Source organism: Cydia amplana, chromosome 14, assembly GCF_948474715.1.
Source record: "Cydia amplana chromosome 14, ilCydAmpl1.1, whole genome shotgun sequence".
Lineage (NCBI taxonomy): Eukaryota > Metazoa > Arthropoda > Insecta > Lepidoptera > Tortricidae > Cydia > Cydia amplana.
Window position 1 is genome coordinate 16,484,656 of NC_086082.1, and position 19,363 is coordinate 16,504,018.

At 38.8% G+C, this 19,363-nt stretch overlaps 3 protein-coding genes across 3 annotated transcripts; 2 read left to right on the forward strand and 1 right to left on the reverse strand.

The window, feature by feature from the left end:
* Nucleotides 1–279: 279 nt before the first annotated feature.
* On the forward strand, nucleotides 280–6,244 carry LOC134654247 (hydroxyacyl-coenzyme A dehydrogenase, mitochondrial-like). Its single transcript, XM_063509715.1, has 6 exons — nucleotides 280–548; nucleotides 693–809; nucleotides 972–1,130; nucleotides 2,254–2,339; nucleotides 3,786–4,000; nucleotides 5,998–6,244. Exons 1-6 carry the CDS (start codon nucleotides 435–437, stop codon nucleotides 6,237–6,239), a joined length of 933 nt encoding a protein of 310 aa, XP_063365785.1. The 5' UTR covers nucleotides 280–434; the 3' UTR covers nucleotides 6,240–6,244.
* A 2,917-nt stretch (nucleotides 6,245–9,161) lies between these two features.
* Nucleotides 9,162–10,518, reverse strand: LOC134653859 (PEST proteolytic signal-containing nuclear protein-like). Its single transcript, XM_063509223.1, has 4 exons — nucleotides 10,382–10,518; nucleotides 10,118–10,279; nucleotides 9,609–9,885; nucleotides 9,162–9,389 (listed from the first exon to the last, which is right to left on the reverse strand). The coding sequence occupies exons 1-4, from the start codon at nucleotides 10,407–10,409 to the stop codon at nucleotides 9,221–9,223; spliced, it is 636 nt and encodes a 211-aa protein (XP_063365293.1). The 5' UTR covers nucleotides 10,410–10,518; the 3' UTR covers nucleotides 9,162–9,220.
* Nucleotides 10,519–10,762: 244 nt separating this feature from the next.
* Nucleotides 10,763–17,710, forward strand: LOC134654249 (CDK5RAP1-like protein). The gene is made up of 7 exons (XM_063509716.1): nucleotides 10,763–11,392; nucleotides 11,828–11,978; nucleotides 12,531–12,751; nucleotides 13,596–13,726; nucleotides 14,551–14,707; nucleotides 16,061–16,188; nucleotides 17,313–17,710. The coding sequence occupies exons 1-7, from the start codon at nucleotides 10,858–10,860 to the stop codon at nucleotides 17,703–17,705; spliced, it is 1,716 nt and encodes a 571-aa protein (XP_063365786.1). The 5' UTR covers nucleotides 10,763–10,857; the 3' UTR covers nucleotides 17,706–17,710.
* The last annotated feature ends 1,653 nt before the right edge of the window (nucleotides 17,711–19,363 follow it).

Genomic DNA, 19,363 nt, shown 5'->3' on the forward strand with positions numbered 1-19,363 from the left:
TCTCTCTGTCTATGTTTGAAATCAAACAGACCTTTGACACGCTATATTTTATTTTCGTTAGTAATAAAAATTACCAGATATCAATTTAAAATTTTATTTCTAAATTTATTATGATAATTTGTATGTTACAATATATTAGGAGACAATATTTATTTGTCTTCGTTGTGGGGTAACATAAAAATAATTATGATCATTGGATGATTTTGAACCCGTTGCCAACCTGTCACTTGTCAGCCGGTGCCGAACGGAACGAAGCATGAACGAACTTCTCCCCGACTTGGGAGTCTTGGGACGAGAGTCAATCAACCGATCTTGAACTTTGGAACCAACTTTTCTTTATTAATTTATCGTCATTTGGTTTATAGGTGCGGCTAGTAGATCACAAAACTCTTGTAAGGTTTCTTTAGTAAAAAGTTAAATTATCGTCGGCCAAGATGATTCAGTTCGGCATAATTGCAAGGAACTTCTCAAGTTCGTCGGCTGTGCAAAGCGCAGTTAAGAATGTGACCGTCATTGGAGGCGGTTTGATGGGCTCTGGCATCGCTCAGGTAATGGCTGGTTAAATATTGTCAGTACTTCGTGCAGTTTAGTCACGGTAAGCAGTTAAAACATCAATGATGTATATCACAACTCACAAACACCTGTTGCATTCTTTTCAGCCAGTATATTCATATTTTTAATTATCTTATAAGGTTGCTGCCCAAGCCGGCCAGAACGTGACTCTTGTAGATGTCAGTTCCGATGTCCTCGCGAAGGCTCAGAAGTCCATTGGTGGTAACCTTGGCCGTGTTGCCAAAAAGACATTCAAGGTAAATAATTTAAAACTACCTTTAAAATTTTTATTAACAGCATTACAGTACAAATTATTAAATTCTAAGTCCCAGAAACCCCCCCCCCCCCCCCCCCTTTCGTACAGTCTGACCAATTAGTGGTGTTCCATAAAAAACAAACCCTATTTCTTATATTATAAGGATGACCCGGCCGGCGGTGAGAAGTTTGTCAAGGAGGCCCTGGGCCGGATCAAGACAGCCACCGACCCGGTGGAGGGTGCGAAGACTGCAGACCTAGTTGTGGAGGCCATTGTGGAAAACATGGAGGTGAAACATAAGCTGTTTAAACAATTGGACCAGGTAATTCATTATTATCTGACATACGTTTCATGTTTTTCATTGCATTATACCTATTAAAGATTTGAAAAAATAAAAATTGTAGTAACTTAAATATAAGTACAAAGTAAACATATAATAAATAACTACCTACTAAAACCCGTCCAGGGTTGCCCCCGACGCAAAGGTGCCGATCACGCTCGCTGCATTGCTGCATTGGATTGCGATGGAATAAATAAATAAATACTCAAGATAGCATATACCTATATGTGTACTTTGACTTTTCTTTAATGATGAAAACAATATCTAAAATACATTGTTTTATCAACCTTTAGCCATCTGCGCGGGTAATAATGATATAATAGACAACTTATATTACTATGGGACTATTAATCCAAAACTCAGCAAAATAGATTGGCTGTCCCATTTCTTCAATTTATTTGTTCTACTGTTTGTATGGTATGCCCTACATAGAGCAGAGAATTTTACATTGACACTTAAATGCGAGGTTTGCTATTTTTGCGAGGGTTGAAAATTTATGAAAATGAAAAAAGTTTATTGTATTAATTTAGTAAAAATAGGGCTTTGATAACGCAATTTCTGCAATATAGGAACTAAAATTTCTTATTTATATCTTATTATTAGAACCATATCAAAATGATATTGCAGAATATAACATTTTTTTTGTTAGCCTGGTTTAGTGTCCCACTGCTGAGCAAAGGCCTACGCTCCTTTCCTCCACTCAAACCCCAGCCTGCACCGTCGATGGTGTTCCGTGGGTCTCACTCGGTCATCATCTTCCTCGCGTTGTCCCGGCATTTTGCCACGGCTCATCGGAGCCTGGGGTCCGCTTGGCAACTAATCCCAGTAATTGGCGTGGGCACTAGTTTTACGAAAGCGACTGCCATCTGACCTTCCAACCCAGAGGGTAAACTAGGCCCGTATTAGGATTAGTCCGGTTTCCTCACGATGTTTTCCTTCACCGAAAAGCGACTGTTAAATATCAAATGATATTTCGTACATAAGTTCCGAAAAACTCATTGGTACGAGCCGGGGTTCGAACCCGCGACCTCCGGATTGCAAGTCGTACGCTCTTACCGCTAGGCCACCAGCGCTCACTCGGTAACATTGCTATAAAATATTGCAGGCAGCGCCCGCGCACACCATTTTGGCGTCCAACACATCGTCTCTCTCGATCAACGAGATCGCCGCTGCCGTCAAGAGGAAAGAGAAGTAAATATGGGTTATGAATTAAAGTCTCATCTAAATTACATTTGATTTCAAAGAAATGCTTTAAAAAAATTTAAATATTTAATGAACAACTAGCAAGTGCGAGAATTAACGCTGATAAATGGTGTAGTCTTTCCTTAATATTATAGTCTCATTAAATATAGCTGGTGAACCAGATCTTGTCAGTAGAAAAAGGTGGCAAATTTGAAAATTGTAGGCGCGAAGGGATATCGTCCCATAGAAAATTTGAATTTCGCGCCTTTTTTTACTGACAAGATTTGGTTGACCAAGTATAGTTAAGAATGATATTCAGTAATTTTAACTTTATTGTCGCATCAACCACGTTTGTTAAAAAATGCCGTTGGTAGTTGTGTCTCTGTCAATCATTTTGATATTTGCCTTTGTTAGAAAGAGACAAAATTTAACAGAAGTCGCTAAGTAATTAGGTATTATACAAATATAAGGGGGTTGGCTTTTATGCCCCACAACCTAATACCAGTAACCAGACAGACAGACACTGCAGACACGACAGGGCCAGATAGCTTGGAAAAGCTCATTATGACTGGCCGCATGGCAAGGAAGTGTAGCGAACCTTTTTCGGTTGGCTTACCCCGCTAAGTCAATGATATACCTAGGTGTCAATTTAATTGTCTAATATAAGATATTCTTGTAATGTCACAATAAATATTAATACGTTTTAGCTATATTGAGATTAATTATTTATTTAATCTTAAATAGGAGTCCCACAGAAGCGTAGGGATGGAATGGACGTATGGCCACACGTTGAGCAGACAGATTAACGTCAGTGACAAACGCCACACTGCAGGCTAGCATGCACTGAAGGCCTACCGCGAACCACGTTCGACGTGTTGCCTCCCTGTCACACTTACATACGAAATTACAAGTGCGACAGAGATGCAACACGTCGTACGTGGTTCGCGGTAGCCCCTCTGGGCCCAGGACAGACCGGCCTGGAGAGCACTGGTGAAGAGTGCTCACAATCGTCACGCGTCCCTTGTAACGTTGCACGTACTTACATGTTATAATTATAAGCTTTAATTATTTTATTTTTACACCTTAAACTAATATAATTTTAACGAATTAACTTATTTATAATCGATTTTAAATTATTACTGCATGAATTATTTTAAATTTTACTAATTATTGATTTATACACTTTTATAATCATGCAGCCATGAGGTTACGACATAGACTAGGAATCCTCTAGAATGAGTTTAGAGCAATTATTTCATGAAACCTATGCTGCCAAAAATACGGGGGTGCGGGGGGACGAGGTGAGCGAATCCCGTGCCGTGATTGACTCGAAGATGGAGTAAAACTACCGTATGAGTGGCAGAGGGGGTAGCGTTACTATGCTCAGTCTAGAGGATGTCTTGTCTGTGGGTTACGACAAGGAAGAGAACTTAATACCATCTACCAACCTTCCAGATTCGGCGGTCTCCACTTCTTCAACCCCGTCCCCGTCATGCGACTGCTCGAGGTCATCAAGGGAGACCACATCTCGGAGGAGACCTACCAGACCATGATGGAGTGGGGCAAGTCCGTCGGCAAGACCTGCATCACCTGCAAGGACACGCCCGGCTTCGTGGTCAACAGGCTGCTCGTGCCGTATATCGCTGAGGCGATTAGGCTTTACCAGAGAGGTTGGTGTTAAATTAAAAATTTAATTAAATTTTCTTTATTTAAGACAACAATGGTCCATATAGTTTACATTTGTTAGTTATAGCTGGTCAACCAAATCTTGTCAGTAAAAAAAGGCGCGAAATTCAAATTTTCTATGGGTCGATATCCCTTCGCGCCTACATTTTTCAAATTTGCCGCCTTTTTCTACTGTCAAGATCTGGTTGACCAAGTATATATATAGCTTATGATTTAAGTATGTTAGTAACAATGGGTGACCTAATAAAATATTTAATAATTTATAACAAAAAGTGACTTTGTCCGCTGACCCATTGCCCACAACAGAGGACAATCTAGCTTAGCTATCATGTTTAGAATGCTGTTGGTAGGTACTCCCGCGTACTCTGTCAAGTAGTGAGGCCGTTTTCTTGCGCCACACGGCATCAAAACATGGACGATGCGCTGCAGAAACGCGGCAGTCTCAACAGCATCCTAAAAGCATTATTGTATTGAATGCGCAGGGCATTGTAAGCTCGCTGAGTATATCTAACCCACAGATTTGACGTATACAATGATGTACAGTAAGCCTTAAAGAGAGTGATTTTGACTACATCTGTAAGTTAAGTAGCTCCACCGATGAACAACTGCCAGGCGCTCGGATAAAAAATATTCTCTGAAAATACTTCCAATAGTATTGATTGGCAGCGTCTCTCGCTAGCTCGGAATCACCTAAATTGATTCAGTTAGAAGGTCGAACCATACTGTTCTACCTTAGGGATGGCTAGGGGGCGCTGTAAGCCTTCAATAAACATATACTTGGAAAAATTCGACCTTCGGAACAGGTTTTTTCTTCATACAAAAAATTCCGGTATTATTACGTTCTTTTGCTTATTATTTCATTATTAGTGGGACCATCTAATAATACGAAGTTGTTACCTAAATACATGATTCAGTCCTACTAAAGAGCATAAATAAGTTTTTGGCAAAACTTTCATTTTTGGTACAAGCTTTTATCGCTGACTGTACTTTTCTTACGACAGACAACTAATACTCATCGAGACAATTCTAAAAACCCCTAACACAATTAGGTTGCGTTGTTTCATCACAGAGTTCCTATGGCCACCTCCTGTTTCCATCATCAGATCAGCTCGATGGTACCATAACATTGCATTGTCACCCGACTTACATGTGGAAGTGGATCAAATTTAACTTCCATTACATAGTTATACAGGTCGACCTAATAAAAGCGTGTTAAAAAAATTAAAAATATTGGGCTATTTTGGATTTTACAAAAAACCGGTTCCGAGCCCTGGGCTCAGGCACCTGCCGCGATAGCAGAGGACGCTGGTTCGATTCCAGTCTGGGGCACTGGAGGCTTTGGTCACTTTTTCTTAGTACACACATATATATTATGACATTTATTTCAGTTGAAAATTAAACAAAAGCTTAATAAATTATACCGAACATTCTCCTCACCAGGGATGTTGCGAACATCCGCATCCGCATCCGCAACCGCGGAACATCCGCATTATTTTCAACATCCGCATCCGCATAAAATCGATGCGGAGCTTATGCGGATGCGGATGTCGAACAAGTCGGTACAGTAACGTCTTAGCGGCGGCGTAAGTGCTAGGTAATTTCGTCATTACCTATAACGATATCGTCTAGATCCAGAAAAGTCGGCGAAGTTACTGTTTATTAAATATAACGCACCTATATTCTTGCTCAAATACTAAACGTTTCGTTTTTTTTTAATAAAAAATACTAAAAATTTAATATTTGACGTTTTCTAAGTACCTAATCTTGACATCCGCATCCGCGGATGTGAGCCTTTAAAAATCCGCATCCGCATCCGCTTCCGCGGATGTCAAAAAATCCGCATCCGCAACATCTCTGCTCCTCACGTGTGAAAGTCAACACCGACATTGGCAAATTCACCCTGGGCAAAATTGCAGGGAGTAAGCCAGGAGAAAAAAAAAAAAAAAAAAAAAAAAAGCTTACCAAAACGTTATTTTCTCAGGTGACGCTTCAGCCAAAGACATCGATATCGCCATGAAGCTCGGCGCGGGCTACCCCATGGGCCCGCTCGAGCTGGCCGACTACGTGGGCCTCGACACCAACAAGTTCATCCTAGACGGCTGGCACAAGAAGTACCCCAACGAGACGTTGTTCAACCCTATACCGGCGCTCGACAAGATGGTGGCCAAGGGCCGGCTGGGCGTCAAGACTGGCGAGGGCTTCTATAAGTACGACAAGAAATAAGACTTATACTGAATCATAGAGAAAAAAATACATAGAGTGCTCCATACATCAGTTCAGACTATTAATTTCAGTGTCTACATCTAGCGTCGAGTAGCGGAACTATCAGTACTGCTACTTGACAATAGATGTAGCACCGACCGGAAAGTCTTATCTCAACAGCATAAGACTTTCCGGTCGGTGGCGACATCTATTGTCAAGTAGCAGTACTGATAGTTCCGCTACTCGATGCTAGATGCTAATAGTCTTTTTAGTACTAAAACTGATGTATGGAGTGAGCACTCTATGTATTTTTTTCTCTATGACTGAATCAACCAAATCTTGTCAGTAGTAAAAGGCGGCAAATTTGAAAAATCGCGGGTTAGCAACACTGTGTTCGAATAATTCCAAAATCGCGTGTCATCTGTGTGTTATCTGTGGAATGTGGATCGTGAATGACAGCCGTCATCTTATTGTTTACATTCTGAATCGTTTCTATTTCAAGAGAAATTTCTGCTGTCACCATTAAATACCAAGATTATGCATGACCTCAAGCAAAGCTATAAGGTGCCTACAATGTACAATCATGCTCGTTGACGGTAAATATTACTAAAATTTGAGGTTATGATAATTCACTCGAATTGACGTATGAAGGGCGGAAATAAACACGTTTTGGTTCGATGTACATTGCTGCTTTTCTTAGCGCAATTCTGCTCTTTGAGTGTTACATGGTGTTACCCTACTTTCATTTGCAGTACATTGCTACTGGCAAGATTTGCTTGACGCACTATATTAAATGACACCGTAAAGCCCCGTCTTCATATCGCGATATGGAGACGAGGCTTTAGATTAGCTTACAATCTAACGTAGGTTAGGTTAGTTTATAATCTCCCTACCGTCAGTTTATAATTTAACTAGCGAGATTATAAACTGACGAGTTTTTACCTACAATTTTACGGTGACATAAACATAAGTAACAAATAATGTAATCATGTTGAGTATTGTGAATAGATTGTAAGAGAGTTTATGAGATCAATAAAATATTGTTTTTTATTAAAGATGTGCTTAATTTCTTTTGTAATATCTACCATCGCCATCAGATATATCGGAGCGGCTAAGGCGCTCACAAATATCTGAACACGCCTCTATTGTCACGGCGTTAGAGTGCGTGTTCAGATATTGTGAGCGCCTTAGCAGATATATCTGATGGCGACTACAATGTATAGGTCAGAATTGACAAGTCATCAACCCATAGTACTTTCCATAAAATAAAACAATTTAACACGTTGGCTGCCCACCATACACCTATCTACAGTATTGTTCTACAAATTTAAGTGAGCTTTTGATCCCACCGGTGAAGCTCATGGCCACAGATTACGTTACGTGATCCCACCGGTATGGTCACGGCAGCCAAGGGGTTAAGACAAGTTCCTGGTACTGTCATAGGGATCATCAATCGACGCGTGAGCGTCATTCAACGACAAAAAAACAACACGATGAGCAATAAAATTATATTCAAGTCCATAAAAGATACACGTTCAACTCTTGTGAAGAAGCTAGCGCCAGCCGAGTGTTGAATACATTTGTAACATATAACAATACATCACAATTTTGTAAATATTTCAGAGTAGAACTGTATGGGTGTAATCACACTGGGTCGTTCGCCGCCTCTTCGCCGCATGAAAACAATGTCTGTTACTAAAGTGTCATTCAATAGAACTTGCTAACTATGTAAACAAACCGCCATACTAAAATTGACACTGAATGTCAAATTACTAGTAACTTTTGTTTACATAGTTAGCAAGTTCTATTGAATGACACTTTAGCTAGGAATCCACTTTGATTCGGCGACTACAAAACGTAAACGACTCGATGTAAATGCCCCCTAATAGCAGTTATCCCATATTGAACGCGCCGAATAGGTATACTGACTTTCTAGAATATGTCGATCAATACTTATAACAATGACCCAAATTGATTTTCAAGGCACGATGTTTTCAGCACTACTAAGTATGTATTATTTAATAAAACTGACAAGACATGAACACTCTTTATAACGGCCTAGTATAGGACTAGAAAAGTTGAAAGAGCTTGAATGTGTTGCAATAAATGTGACTATGTAGGTATGTACGTATTTCTGTATTAAGTCGTAGAGTCGGAACTAGATATATCTAACTCTGTATACTTTGACAAAGTGTGGAAATGTCACTAAACGTCAAATTTCTATGAACATTATGGCACTCCATACTTTTGACACGTAAAATTACGTACAATCACCTTAGATACATTCTGAAACTGTGGGCCAACTCTCACACACACTCTAAAACCGTGGTCCAACTCTGCAGGTAATCAAATAAAAACACAACTTTGTATCTTATTACGTAGCTGTAAGGTTTTAATTACAAGACCAGAGTAAGAAGGGAGCACTCAACATCTACTCTTATTTCATTTAAACTACTTGCACCATCATAGTAACATGAAATATAATTCATTGTCAATTCAAACATCGTAACATTACACAAGCTAAAAACTAAGTCTTATTATAAATTTTAACATGCCCTGATGACAGTTAAGTTAATAAAATGGTCATCACTTAACTAGCAGTTTTTAAGCATATTAATGAATAACAGCATGTCTTTGTGAATTATAATGATTTTATTAGCATCAAATATTGCCACAATAAAACATGAATGTGTCAGTTTGGGCAAATATGCTTTCATGTCTGCCTGGCGATTATCTACAACTCTCATTTCTCATCCGATCTCGTGAAATTTTTGTGAGCAGGTTTTAATTGTACAAAATTTTTTATTCGCGAATTTTCACAAAATGGCAGAGCCGTGGATGATCTATAGCTCACAGAGCCAGTAGTATAACAGATTTGCAATTCAGGTACCAACATTTTTTAATTTCAGCTCAATACATTTTAAGTGTTCAGTGACTCACACATTTCGACAAAAAACATCATTATAATTCACAAAAACCAGTCATTGAACAGACAGCACTCCTCATGTAGGTTTTATCTTGTAGATGGTCTGTGGGAATTTGGGTAAAATTGGTTTGTCATTTGTTTCATCCAGTTGTTGCTTCAGGTTCTTCTCAAACAGCTTCTTGGCGTCGCAGAAGCCCTGCTTGGTTTTGCCAAAGGAGTTTGGGCCGGCTGATGTTGGCGTTTCTCTGTAATGGAAATGGATATTTTAAGTTTATTCCTGATTTTAGGTGTATAAAAACTGAACCTTTTTTAGCTTTTTCTTATTTTATAAAATCAAACAAAGTTCTATTAAAAAAGTCTATTGTTCTCAACATGTTTCAGAGCCAACAAAATACATTCTTCTTAGATCTTAGTTAGAATCTAGCAAAAAGTTAAGAACTCACCTTAAAAAGTTAAGAACTCACCTTCCAATATTTCTCATCCTCATCCTGGCTTCAGCAGGCATCTCCTCAGGCTCATCATCATCATCATCAGCATTGAACACAGATGCTATAGTTGGCTTTTGAGCGTGCACACTAGGCTTGGCACCGAGGTTCATCTTGATGGGCGGAGCCGGCTTTGCAAAGCCAATGCTGATCTTGCTGATTCTAGGAGGGGGAGGGGGGGTAGGGACCTCTTCGTCGCTGGATTCATCCCATTCTGTGTGTTTTGGGATTTTGAAGGGCTTTGTAACTGTGTCTCCTAGAAATATTAAAGTAAAGTTATTATGAAAAGTTATTGATAATGGAAATTTTATACTTTACTGGCTTCTGACTCTGGTGTACATTTATTACTTGATATACGTAGGTGGTAACTAAAGGTTTAGGCCATAGAGGTACAAATATCAGAGATTAATCAAAATGTTCTATGTGTAATTTTAAATTGGAATACGGGGCTGTAAAATAAGGTAAACGTAAATGTATTCATTACTCACTATCACGACTAGTATCTGGTTCCCTCGATCGTTCCTTAGGGTAGCGATTGCGACTGACTTCAGGAGAACGGCGCCTAGGAGACCTCGAGCGCGGCGACCGCGACCTGTCGCGCTCCCGCCGCCTCTCCAGCCTAGAATCATCACGCGCGGATCGAGACGACCCTGCCAATGCAACACTGGCCACGATAAATAAAAATACTTAAACGAGCCTACGTCTAACTTATTGAGTCGCTAATTTCTCATAACGCTATATCATTCGAATACCTTTGCTGTAGTCGTAACGACCGCTCATTGCTGATTTCACCTAGGTACTCTTGCAGATACAATTCCTTTGGTTTCCTTTTTTCTTCTTGTAATCAATCAAAAATATTAAAATTTAAGCCCTGCTTTTGACAGCTCGGTCAATTCAGCCATTTTGTATTTACAATTTCATAGACACTAGCTAGACTCTAGACAGACCAGACCATAGAGGTTAACAGACCATCAGACGATCAAAACAGGATAAAATCAAGTTAGCCAACACCTCGATAATGACGTGTGACGCATCGTGTGTAGAAAACTTTTTGGATTCCAACCATTCATGACCATGCCGTCAGAAAAATACGACTCAATTAAGTCATTTTGACACATCAATGTGTCAACAAATCAGCAGCAAAATTTTAGGGTTACGTGATAGAAATTCTGTTATTTTATAGATTTAAGAAAAACTAGTATGTAAAAACAATAAAAATACCCCAAAAATGTCTTTATTGCATCGTACTCAGCGCTTGCTGAATTTATCCAATAAATATATATCCAGAAATGGTCGATGTTTATCAGATGGCACTCAACTAACTTCAAGACGTGATAAAATAAAACAGGGGCCTGGCCTTAAGGAATTTATAATTGGAGACTCTGAGCCCGTTCTTCTAGATAGGCCTCATATTCCATATTTACCAGAAAACGTAACATTTGCTTCAAATCGCAAAGTATATTTCGATGTGTACGGATGTCAAATGAACTTGAATGACACGGAGATTGTGTGGTCTATTTTGAAGAAAGAGGGTTTCGAGAAGACGGAAATTGAGGATGAAGCGGATATATTCTTGGTAATGACGTGTGCGATCAGGGAAGGGGCTGAGAGTAAGATATGGCACCGTTTGGACCACTTGAGAGGGTTTAAAAGACGTCGGGCGCAGAAAAACAAGGAGAAGCCGGTTAAAATTGGTTTGCTGGGCTGTATGGCAGAGCGGCTGAAGACCAAGCTTATTGAAAAAGAAAAAGCTGTTGATGTTGGTAAAAAACATTTTGTGTTTTGTCAATTGTAGTGAAAAATTGATCTTAATTTTATAAAAAAATTGTCTAGGATTAAGTAACGTGTAGTTGAAATCCCTAGAGTTGCTAGCAATTGAGATATATCTTATTTAACAGCAGTAAAAAAAAACTGTTACCACAAATGCAACTCTAAGAGTTGTGGTGCTAAGTTATTGCAGAGTGACTTTAATAGATTTAACCTTTTTGACGCCGTGTCAAACACAAAAGCTGTCACACTGACGCCACGTCACCGAAGTGTCAAAACTGAAATTGACTTTATGCATATGCACGTAGGTCTATGTTGCTCTCTGGTCTGTGACCGATTAATCGGTCTTTGGCATTGAACCTACGGTGCGGATATATCGGTCATTGGCGTCCAAAAGGTTTAACATGCTCAATACTAATCGAATTTTCCAGTGGCTGGGCCAGACAGCTACCGGGACTTGCCGCGGCTCCTAGCTTTAACAGAAAGTGGACAAACTGCTGTCAATGTGTTGCTGTCCTTGGACGAGACTTATGCTGATGTGATGCCAGTGAGACTTAACCAGGATAGTGTCTCTGCTTTCATGTACGTGTATATTATTATTTAGGCAATATCTCTGACATAGTGGAAAACCTGAGCAATTTGTGTATGCCACCATTCTACATTGCTTTTCTTTTAGTGGTTTCCAAATTCAAAAAGTGGTGTTAAAAAGAGGAAAAGTAGTACATTTAAATTTCTCCAAAAAAGTTAACAAAATTATACTAAAAGTTACAATCTACTGAAAGTGATGATTCTTAGTACACACATAGTTACACTTATAGTGACACCTTTTTCATTTAGATACATACATACCTACGCAATTATCTTTTGCGTAATTGAAAAAGTAAAGAAGAAAATTCTTTCAAATTTCAAGCTTACTGTATATTTATTGTTGCTTTGAAATAATTTCCCATGGCAGAATGGGTTGGTGCATACAAACTAAGGGTCCAAATTATCTACAAAACGAATTGACCGATTTGTTTCCTACACATATAAGTTTCGCCTGCCAATAGTTCTTGATTTACCAAATGGTGTTAGTTGTTTATCTTTTGTTTATTCTAATTTAAACTTAAATTGTGTACTTGTTTATTTCTACAGCTCTATAATGCGTGGGTGCGATAACATGTGCACATACTGCATAGTGCCGTTCACGCGCGGCCGCGAGCGTTCTCGACCGCTGCGTTCCATAGTGGACGAGGCGCGGTTACTCGCAGATCGAGGTGTTAAGGAGATCACGTTACTTGGACAGAATGTGAACAGTTATAGAGATCCGAGAGGAAATCCGGAGGACGAGAGGCTAGATACACAGTTAGCGAAAGGTGAGGTATTTTAGGGGGTAAGACGGTCTTTCCTTTAGCCGCCCAGACGTCAATAAAAAGGTTTTCCTCTCCATTCTATTTCGAATTTGTATTTTGACAAATCGAAAATGCATTTGTCTTGGCAAGTTTTGATGTCTGGGCGGATATAAGCTAGATTTAGACAATGAGGGTCTACCGCGAAAACAGTTTTAAATTTATGGGATGATTGCTTTACATTGTAATGTTTCTTTCTACTTTCATTGTAATGTGACTTATGCCTTTCGTTTACAAATTAGTTTTAAAAGTATTTTAGTTGCTTTTCGAAACTTGCACTAATCAGGGCTCGGAACCGGTTTTTTTGTAAAACCCAAAATAGCCCAGTATTTTTAATTATTGTATGCTCTTTACGTAGGCATGAATCATGTATTTAGGTAACACCTTCGTATTATTAGATTGTCCCATTAAAAATGAAATAATAAACCAAAGAACGAAAAAGAACGAAATAATACCGGTATTTTTTGTATGAAGAAAAAACCGGTTCCGAGCCTTGGCACTAATACCCAAATCATTTTGTATTTTTTTTTCTTTTTATATATTATGTAGCTTCTAAGACATGGCACAATATGGTAAACTGGCTTCCCGCGAGGCTTGGCCTAGTGCCGGGACCTCTGCAATTTCTCTATACGCACTGCTATTCGAATTACTATTAATACCTTCTATTAATCTCTGTGTAACTTTTCTTTTTCTAACGATAAAGAAACTTTTACCTTATCTATCTTTTTAATTGTCAGTTAGTAGTGTTGACGATGGTACGAAGCGGAGCCGTCTGTTAGCCAAGTTAAATTATTGTCAAATTCACTTGCAGGCTTCAAAACTGTTTACAAGCCAAAGAAAGGCGGGCTTCGTTTCGCGGACCTTTTGGATCAGGTGTCAGCCGCCGTCCCGGACATGCGTGTTAGATTCACCGCCGCGCACCCCAAAGACTTTCCCGATGAGGTGAGGCTGATTTCAAAAGCTACTTACTGTCATTTAATATTTCTAAGGAACTCTCAGTGATGTAAGTGAAATATCAGAGTCAGTTTTCCATTTTCAGTCATAATCACTACATAGTATAAAACTAAAGTCGCTTCCCGCTGTCTGTCTGTCCCTATGTATCTTTAAAACTAAGCAACGGATTTTGATGCGTTTTTTTAAATAGATAGAGTGATTCAAGAGGAAGGTTTATGTATAATTTGTTAACCCGTGCGAAGCCGGGGCGGGCCGCTAGCAGGGATGTTGCGAATATCCGCATCCGCATCCGCAATCGCGGAACTTCCGCATTATTTTCAACATCCGCATCGGCATCCGCATCCGCATAAAATCGATGCGGATTTAATGCGGATGCGGATGTGTAACAGGTCGGTACAGGAACGTCTTAGCATCGGCGTAAGTGCTAGACTGCTAGGTAATTCAGTCATTAACCAAAAAACCTATTAGAAATGAGCAGTCAAGCGTGAGTGGGATTTAATGTACGGAACCCTTGGAACGCGAGTCCGACTCGCACTTGGCCGGTTTTTTGAAAAAAAAAAGTTACTAAAATGTAATATTTGACGTTTTTTATGTACCTATCTTGACATCCGCATCCACATCCGTATCCGCGGATGTGAGTCTAAAAAAATCCGCATCCGCATCCGCGGATGTCAAAAAATCGGCATCCGCAACATCCCTGGTCGCTAGTATTTAATAAATAAGATTTAATATTATGGTGTCAACGTTGAAAACGTTAAAAAATCGCAATAATTTCCTTTATTGGCATATTTAATCGGCGTTCTTATTTCCAGGTATTGCAAGTAATAAACGAGCGGCCGAATATCTGCAAGCTGCTCCATTTACCCGCCCAGTCGGGCTCCAGTACCGTCCTCGACAGGATGAGGCGCGGGTACACCAGGGAGGCCTACTTGCAACTGGTTGACCACGTCAAAAATACCATACCAGGAGGTAACTTTGCCTTTGAGTACTTCGTTTTTAAGATTTAATAGTACTTTGTTTGCGGACGGCTGGACGGTTATTGAGAAAGATTGTATGAAAATATGCGAGTTGCTAACCTAATGATTTAAATGTTTAAAGACGTATTTTTGTGACCTACTCCTTATGAAATTATTGATTTATTTTATTGTTATTAGTTTTACTTATAATTGAACTTAGGTATAAGAAATGTAATGACTTAGGCTAGTCCTGTAAAATTGCATTTTGCTTGAATAAAAAAAAAAAAAATTAAAAATTGAATTGAATAAAAAAAAATGAATTAATAAACCGTGGTTCCGTTGGCTAATATCAATTAATCAATCATTGAATATTGACTAATAATTGAAACAATTTAAAATTGTTTTCACATTTTCTTGAAATAGCTGAAATCTTAACACCGATTTAAACTTTCACTATTTTTACTCATTATTATTTACTGTAACGGGACTTCGGAATTAATTTATTGTAAATACAGCAATTCTGGTACAAGTGAATTTGTTTTGTTGTTTAAGTTTTTTTTTTTTTTTTTTTTGACTTGTCATTATTATAACAACTTAATCGCGAAAAAATTTAGTTTTAAATCTTGCGCGGCTAGAAGATGTTGATGTCTTCTCCGAGACCGCGGGGACAAGGACAACGCCGCCCTCGAAACGTCGGTTTATAACTTAATTTTACGCGATTTTCCACTTTTCTTTACTTATTTCAGCTATTATTTATATTTACTAGAGATGCAACGGATAGTTGTTTGGCCGGATACCGGATACCGGATATCCGGCCTGGACCCTGGCCGAATATCCGGTATCCGGGCGCCAGATATTCGGCCGGCGGAACTATACCTATATTTTGAGTTTTGCAGGTGCGCGTCGTGCAGGTTTCGACCTGTTTCGTAGTGAACGTTCGCGCGGACACATTTCTAGGATCGTAACGAGTTTTATCATGTCATTACGTAAATACGTAGTAAGTTCGTTTATAGTTACAAGTGCGCGCGCGTATTTTTGTGTAAACAAATAAGTGTATTGTGTGACATTGGTTACGTATTCATTTCTATCTACTGTGTCGTTAGCATTATGACCGTGACTGTTTTTTAGATTCCATTTTTACCCCAAAATGTGTTAATTTTACTATCCGGTATCCGGCCGGATAGTAGGTCACTATTCAGTATCCGGCCGGATACTAAAATAACGGCCGGATAGGCCGGATACCGGATAGTAACCGGATATCCGGTGCATCTCTAATATTTACTAAAAAAGGGGAAAATCGAGTTGAGATTATTTTGATTTATTTACATGTAGTTCATATTGTTTATATATTTGTGTAATATTCCAGTGGGTCTGTCAACCGACATGATCTGCGGGTTCTGCGGCGAGACGGACGCGGAGTTCGAAGCCACCATGACGCTGATGCAGCAGGTCGACTATAACATCGCCTTCCTCTTCCCGTACAGCATGAGAGAGGTTAACATTCATTTTATAAGAAACTTTATTAAACAAAAAAAAGTATACCATCAGATCCACGTCGCAGGCTACGTCACATTCATATTACAGAAAGCTCATCCACCTGGGTTTCGTCTACACATCGGTTTTTGTTAGAATAGTAAGATACGCAAATTATTTTATATTAAAGGAAAAAATGGAAAAAGTTACGCTTCCGGCAGGACTTGAACCCGCATCCTCCGCAATCCGTGCGTTGCTCTTAACCAATTGAGCTACGGAAGCCTACCAGGACATCGCAATAAAAATCTAGAATCTAGAATCGCAATAGAATTTGGAATATCGCTCGCAGACGTATCTGGTTGTTAAAAAATTGATTCCACGTTTCGTTGAGTACTCAGCTATATACTGCCTCGCACAGCTAAACTGTGGAATGAACTGTCGCCTTCGGTATTTCCGGACCGATACGCACGACCGATACGATAGGCCGGCAACGCACTTAGTACCCTCTGGTGTAGCGGGTGTCCATGGGCGGCGGCAATCGCTTACCATCAGGTGATCCGTCTGCTCGTTTGCCTCCTATATCATAAAAAAACCTTGCTCGTTTCCGCTTCTATTTTCTCCAATATTGTTTTTTCGTTTCCTTACACCATGGCGACTCATTATTTTTAGATTTTTGTCACAATTGTATTCTAAGTGCTTTTTAGAATACAGTTGTGACAAATCTAATTTACGGACAGTTGCCATACTCAAGGTTCTATTTTAGAATTTCTCATGACGCTCAAAATCCTGTATTAAGCTCAATATTTTACCTTAGATCCCACGCTACGCTTAGTAGGTAAGGTATTCAATTTTATTTCTTCCAGAGCGCCAATGGTATGGCATCAATACCTAATTATTATTACAGCACTTTATTCATACTTATCCATTAACCTTTTCGACGCCGTGTCAAACACAAAAGCTGTCTCTCAGACGCCACGTCACCGAAGTGTCAAAACTGAAATTGAACTTTATGCATATGCACCTAGGTCTATGTTGCTCTGTGGTCTATGACCGATTAATACGTCTTTGGCGTTGGACCTGCGGTGCGTATATATCGGTCATTGGCGTCCAAAAGGTTAACCATGCTTACCTAATCGTTGTTTCAGAAAACCGCCGCCCACCGCCGCTACAGAGACGATGTCCCCGACTCCGTCAAAAAACTCCGCCACAACCGAATGATACAACTGTACCGAGCCAAGAGCCAAGCTCTCAACCAATCAGAGATCGGGAACACACATCTCGTCCTAATCGAGGGGACTGCACCTAAAACGGGACAGTTGTTGGGAAGAAATGAGTTCTACATGAAAGTTGTTTTCGATCAAAGTGAGATTGAGAGTCAAGATGGTGGGAATGTTAGTATGAAGCCGGGGGATTTTGTGGCGGTAAGGATAACGGGGGCGAAATCGTCCGTGTTGACTGGGGTACCGATGTATCATAGTAGTGTTAGGGAGTTTTATAGAGATGTTAGTTGGGGAGAGAGACATGTGCTTAGAGTGTAAGTAGTGTAAAAGTTTAAATAAATATTGTTTAAAAAGTGATATTTATTTTATCAATGGGTTTCCACCCATAACTATGCTCAGACACACCTATTATGTCAGAAGAAAAAGGCACCAAATTCATCTATGGGAAGTCAACTCTTCGCGCCTGCATTTTTTAAAATTGCCGCGTTTTTCTACTGACAAATTGGTAGTGCCAGAGTACAAATGTTCCAGAAAAAAAATCAAACTGAATATCTATGGTTATACGTGAATTCAGACCTCAAATTAATTCAAATTATATGTCTTTGGTTGGATAAGGGAAACTGTCAATTCTAACTTAATTATTGTATTTTTTTCACGTACCTATATCTTCACATCTGTATTGGGAATCTTACACACATCACATCACACACACACACACACACACACATATCACATCACATCACACACACATATACATCAGTACATCACATTCACATTGAAAATCTGAATTTAAATATGTCTACAGTAGCCCTTATGTACGAATGTAGACATAACGAAAACACGTTTCAGTTATATGGAAAAATAAAAATAAAATATTAGTTGTGACACTTCAGAAGTGCATTTTATTAGAATCAATCAGTACAAAATTACAAAATAAATATGTCAATTTACATGAAAACAAACTGGGTTTAACCTATGTTACGTATTTATTTAGAAATAGGCTATTTACAAACCATTTTCAAAAACACAGTATACAATCTGTCACACATGGCATCAAAATCTATAATTATATTTGTACTTAGTTCTAATTCTAACCAAAGATTTGAGTTCATTGTTTGTATAAGTTTAACTTCGTGTAAGTATAAGTTAGACTTCGTGCTTTGAATTTGACAGCTAATATAAATGGCGTGTTGTCAAAAAGTTGACGTTTGACAATTTTTGGCGTGTAACGCCATCTTCTTCAGCTGTCCAAGTCGAGACTTTACCGATCTTATAATACAAATTACAAACACAGTATAACCATTTTGATTATCAATATAATTATGACACGGACTTCAAACTTTTATGAAAATATACCTACGTCAGTGGATACCTAAAGGGTTTTTAAACTCAATAATCTTTAATCTATTATTTTTGTTGGTATTTTTTAATTTTTTATATTTTCTGTTACAAAAATAGGGGTGCTTGTGATTCATACATACAAAGTTATATTTATTATTTTGCGTGCTTAATCTAGGTACATATATACCTACTCGTAATATCTAAATCTACGTGGCATTAAAGTATTTGTACTCGATTATTCTACAGGCAATTTACTTAAAAAAGTATTTTAATTGTACAAAATACTCGTAATGAGTATTTTATTAGAGGCAAAGTAATCTTATGACTTAGATCCCTCTTTATTTCTTTTTGACAGGTTATTTTACCTGTCTGTAAGTAATCGTATTAAACATGTCAATATAATACCAAATTTTATTAGTCAATCGTGATAATTTGAAAGGTGTCTTGCGTAGGTAGCTCAAAACCAAAGCAATCCAACTGTAAAAGTGTACACTGTTTTAGTATGTGTACTTCTAGTAATTAAGACGATAAATGCATGCACAAAGAATAGATACCTAAGGGGTCACTCTTGGTAGTTTAAGCTTTTAAAAATAGAAACTCCCTTGCTCTAGTCACGGCGATGCCAAACTAAATAT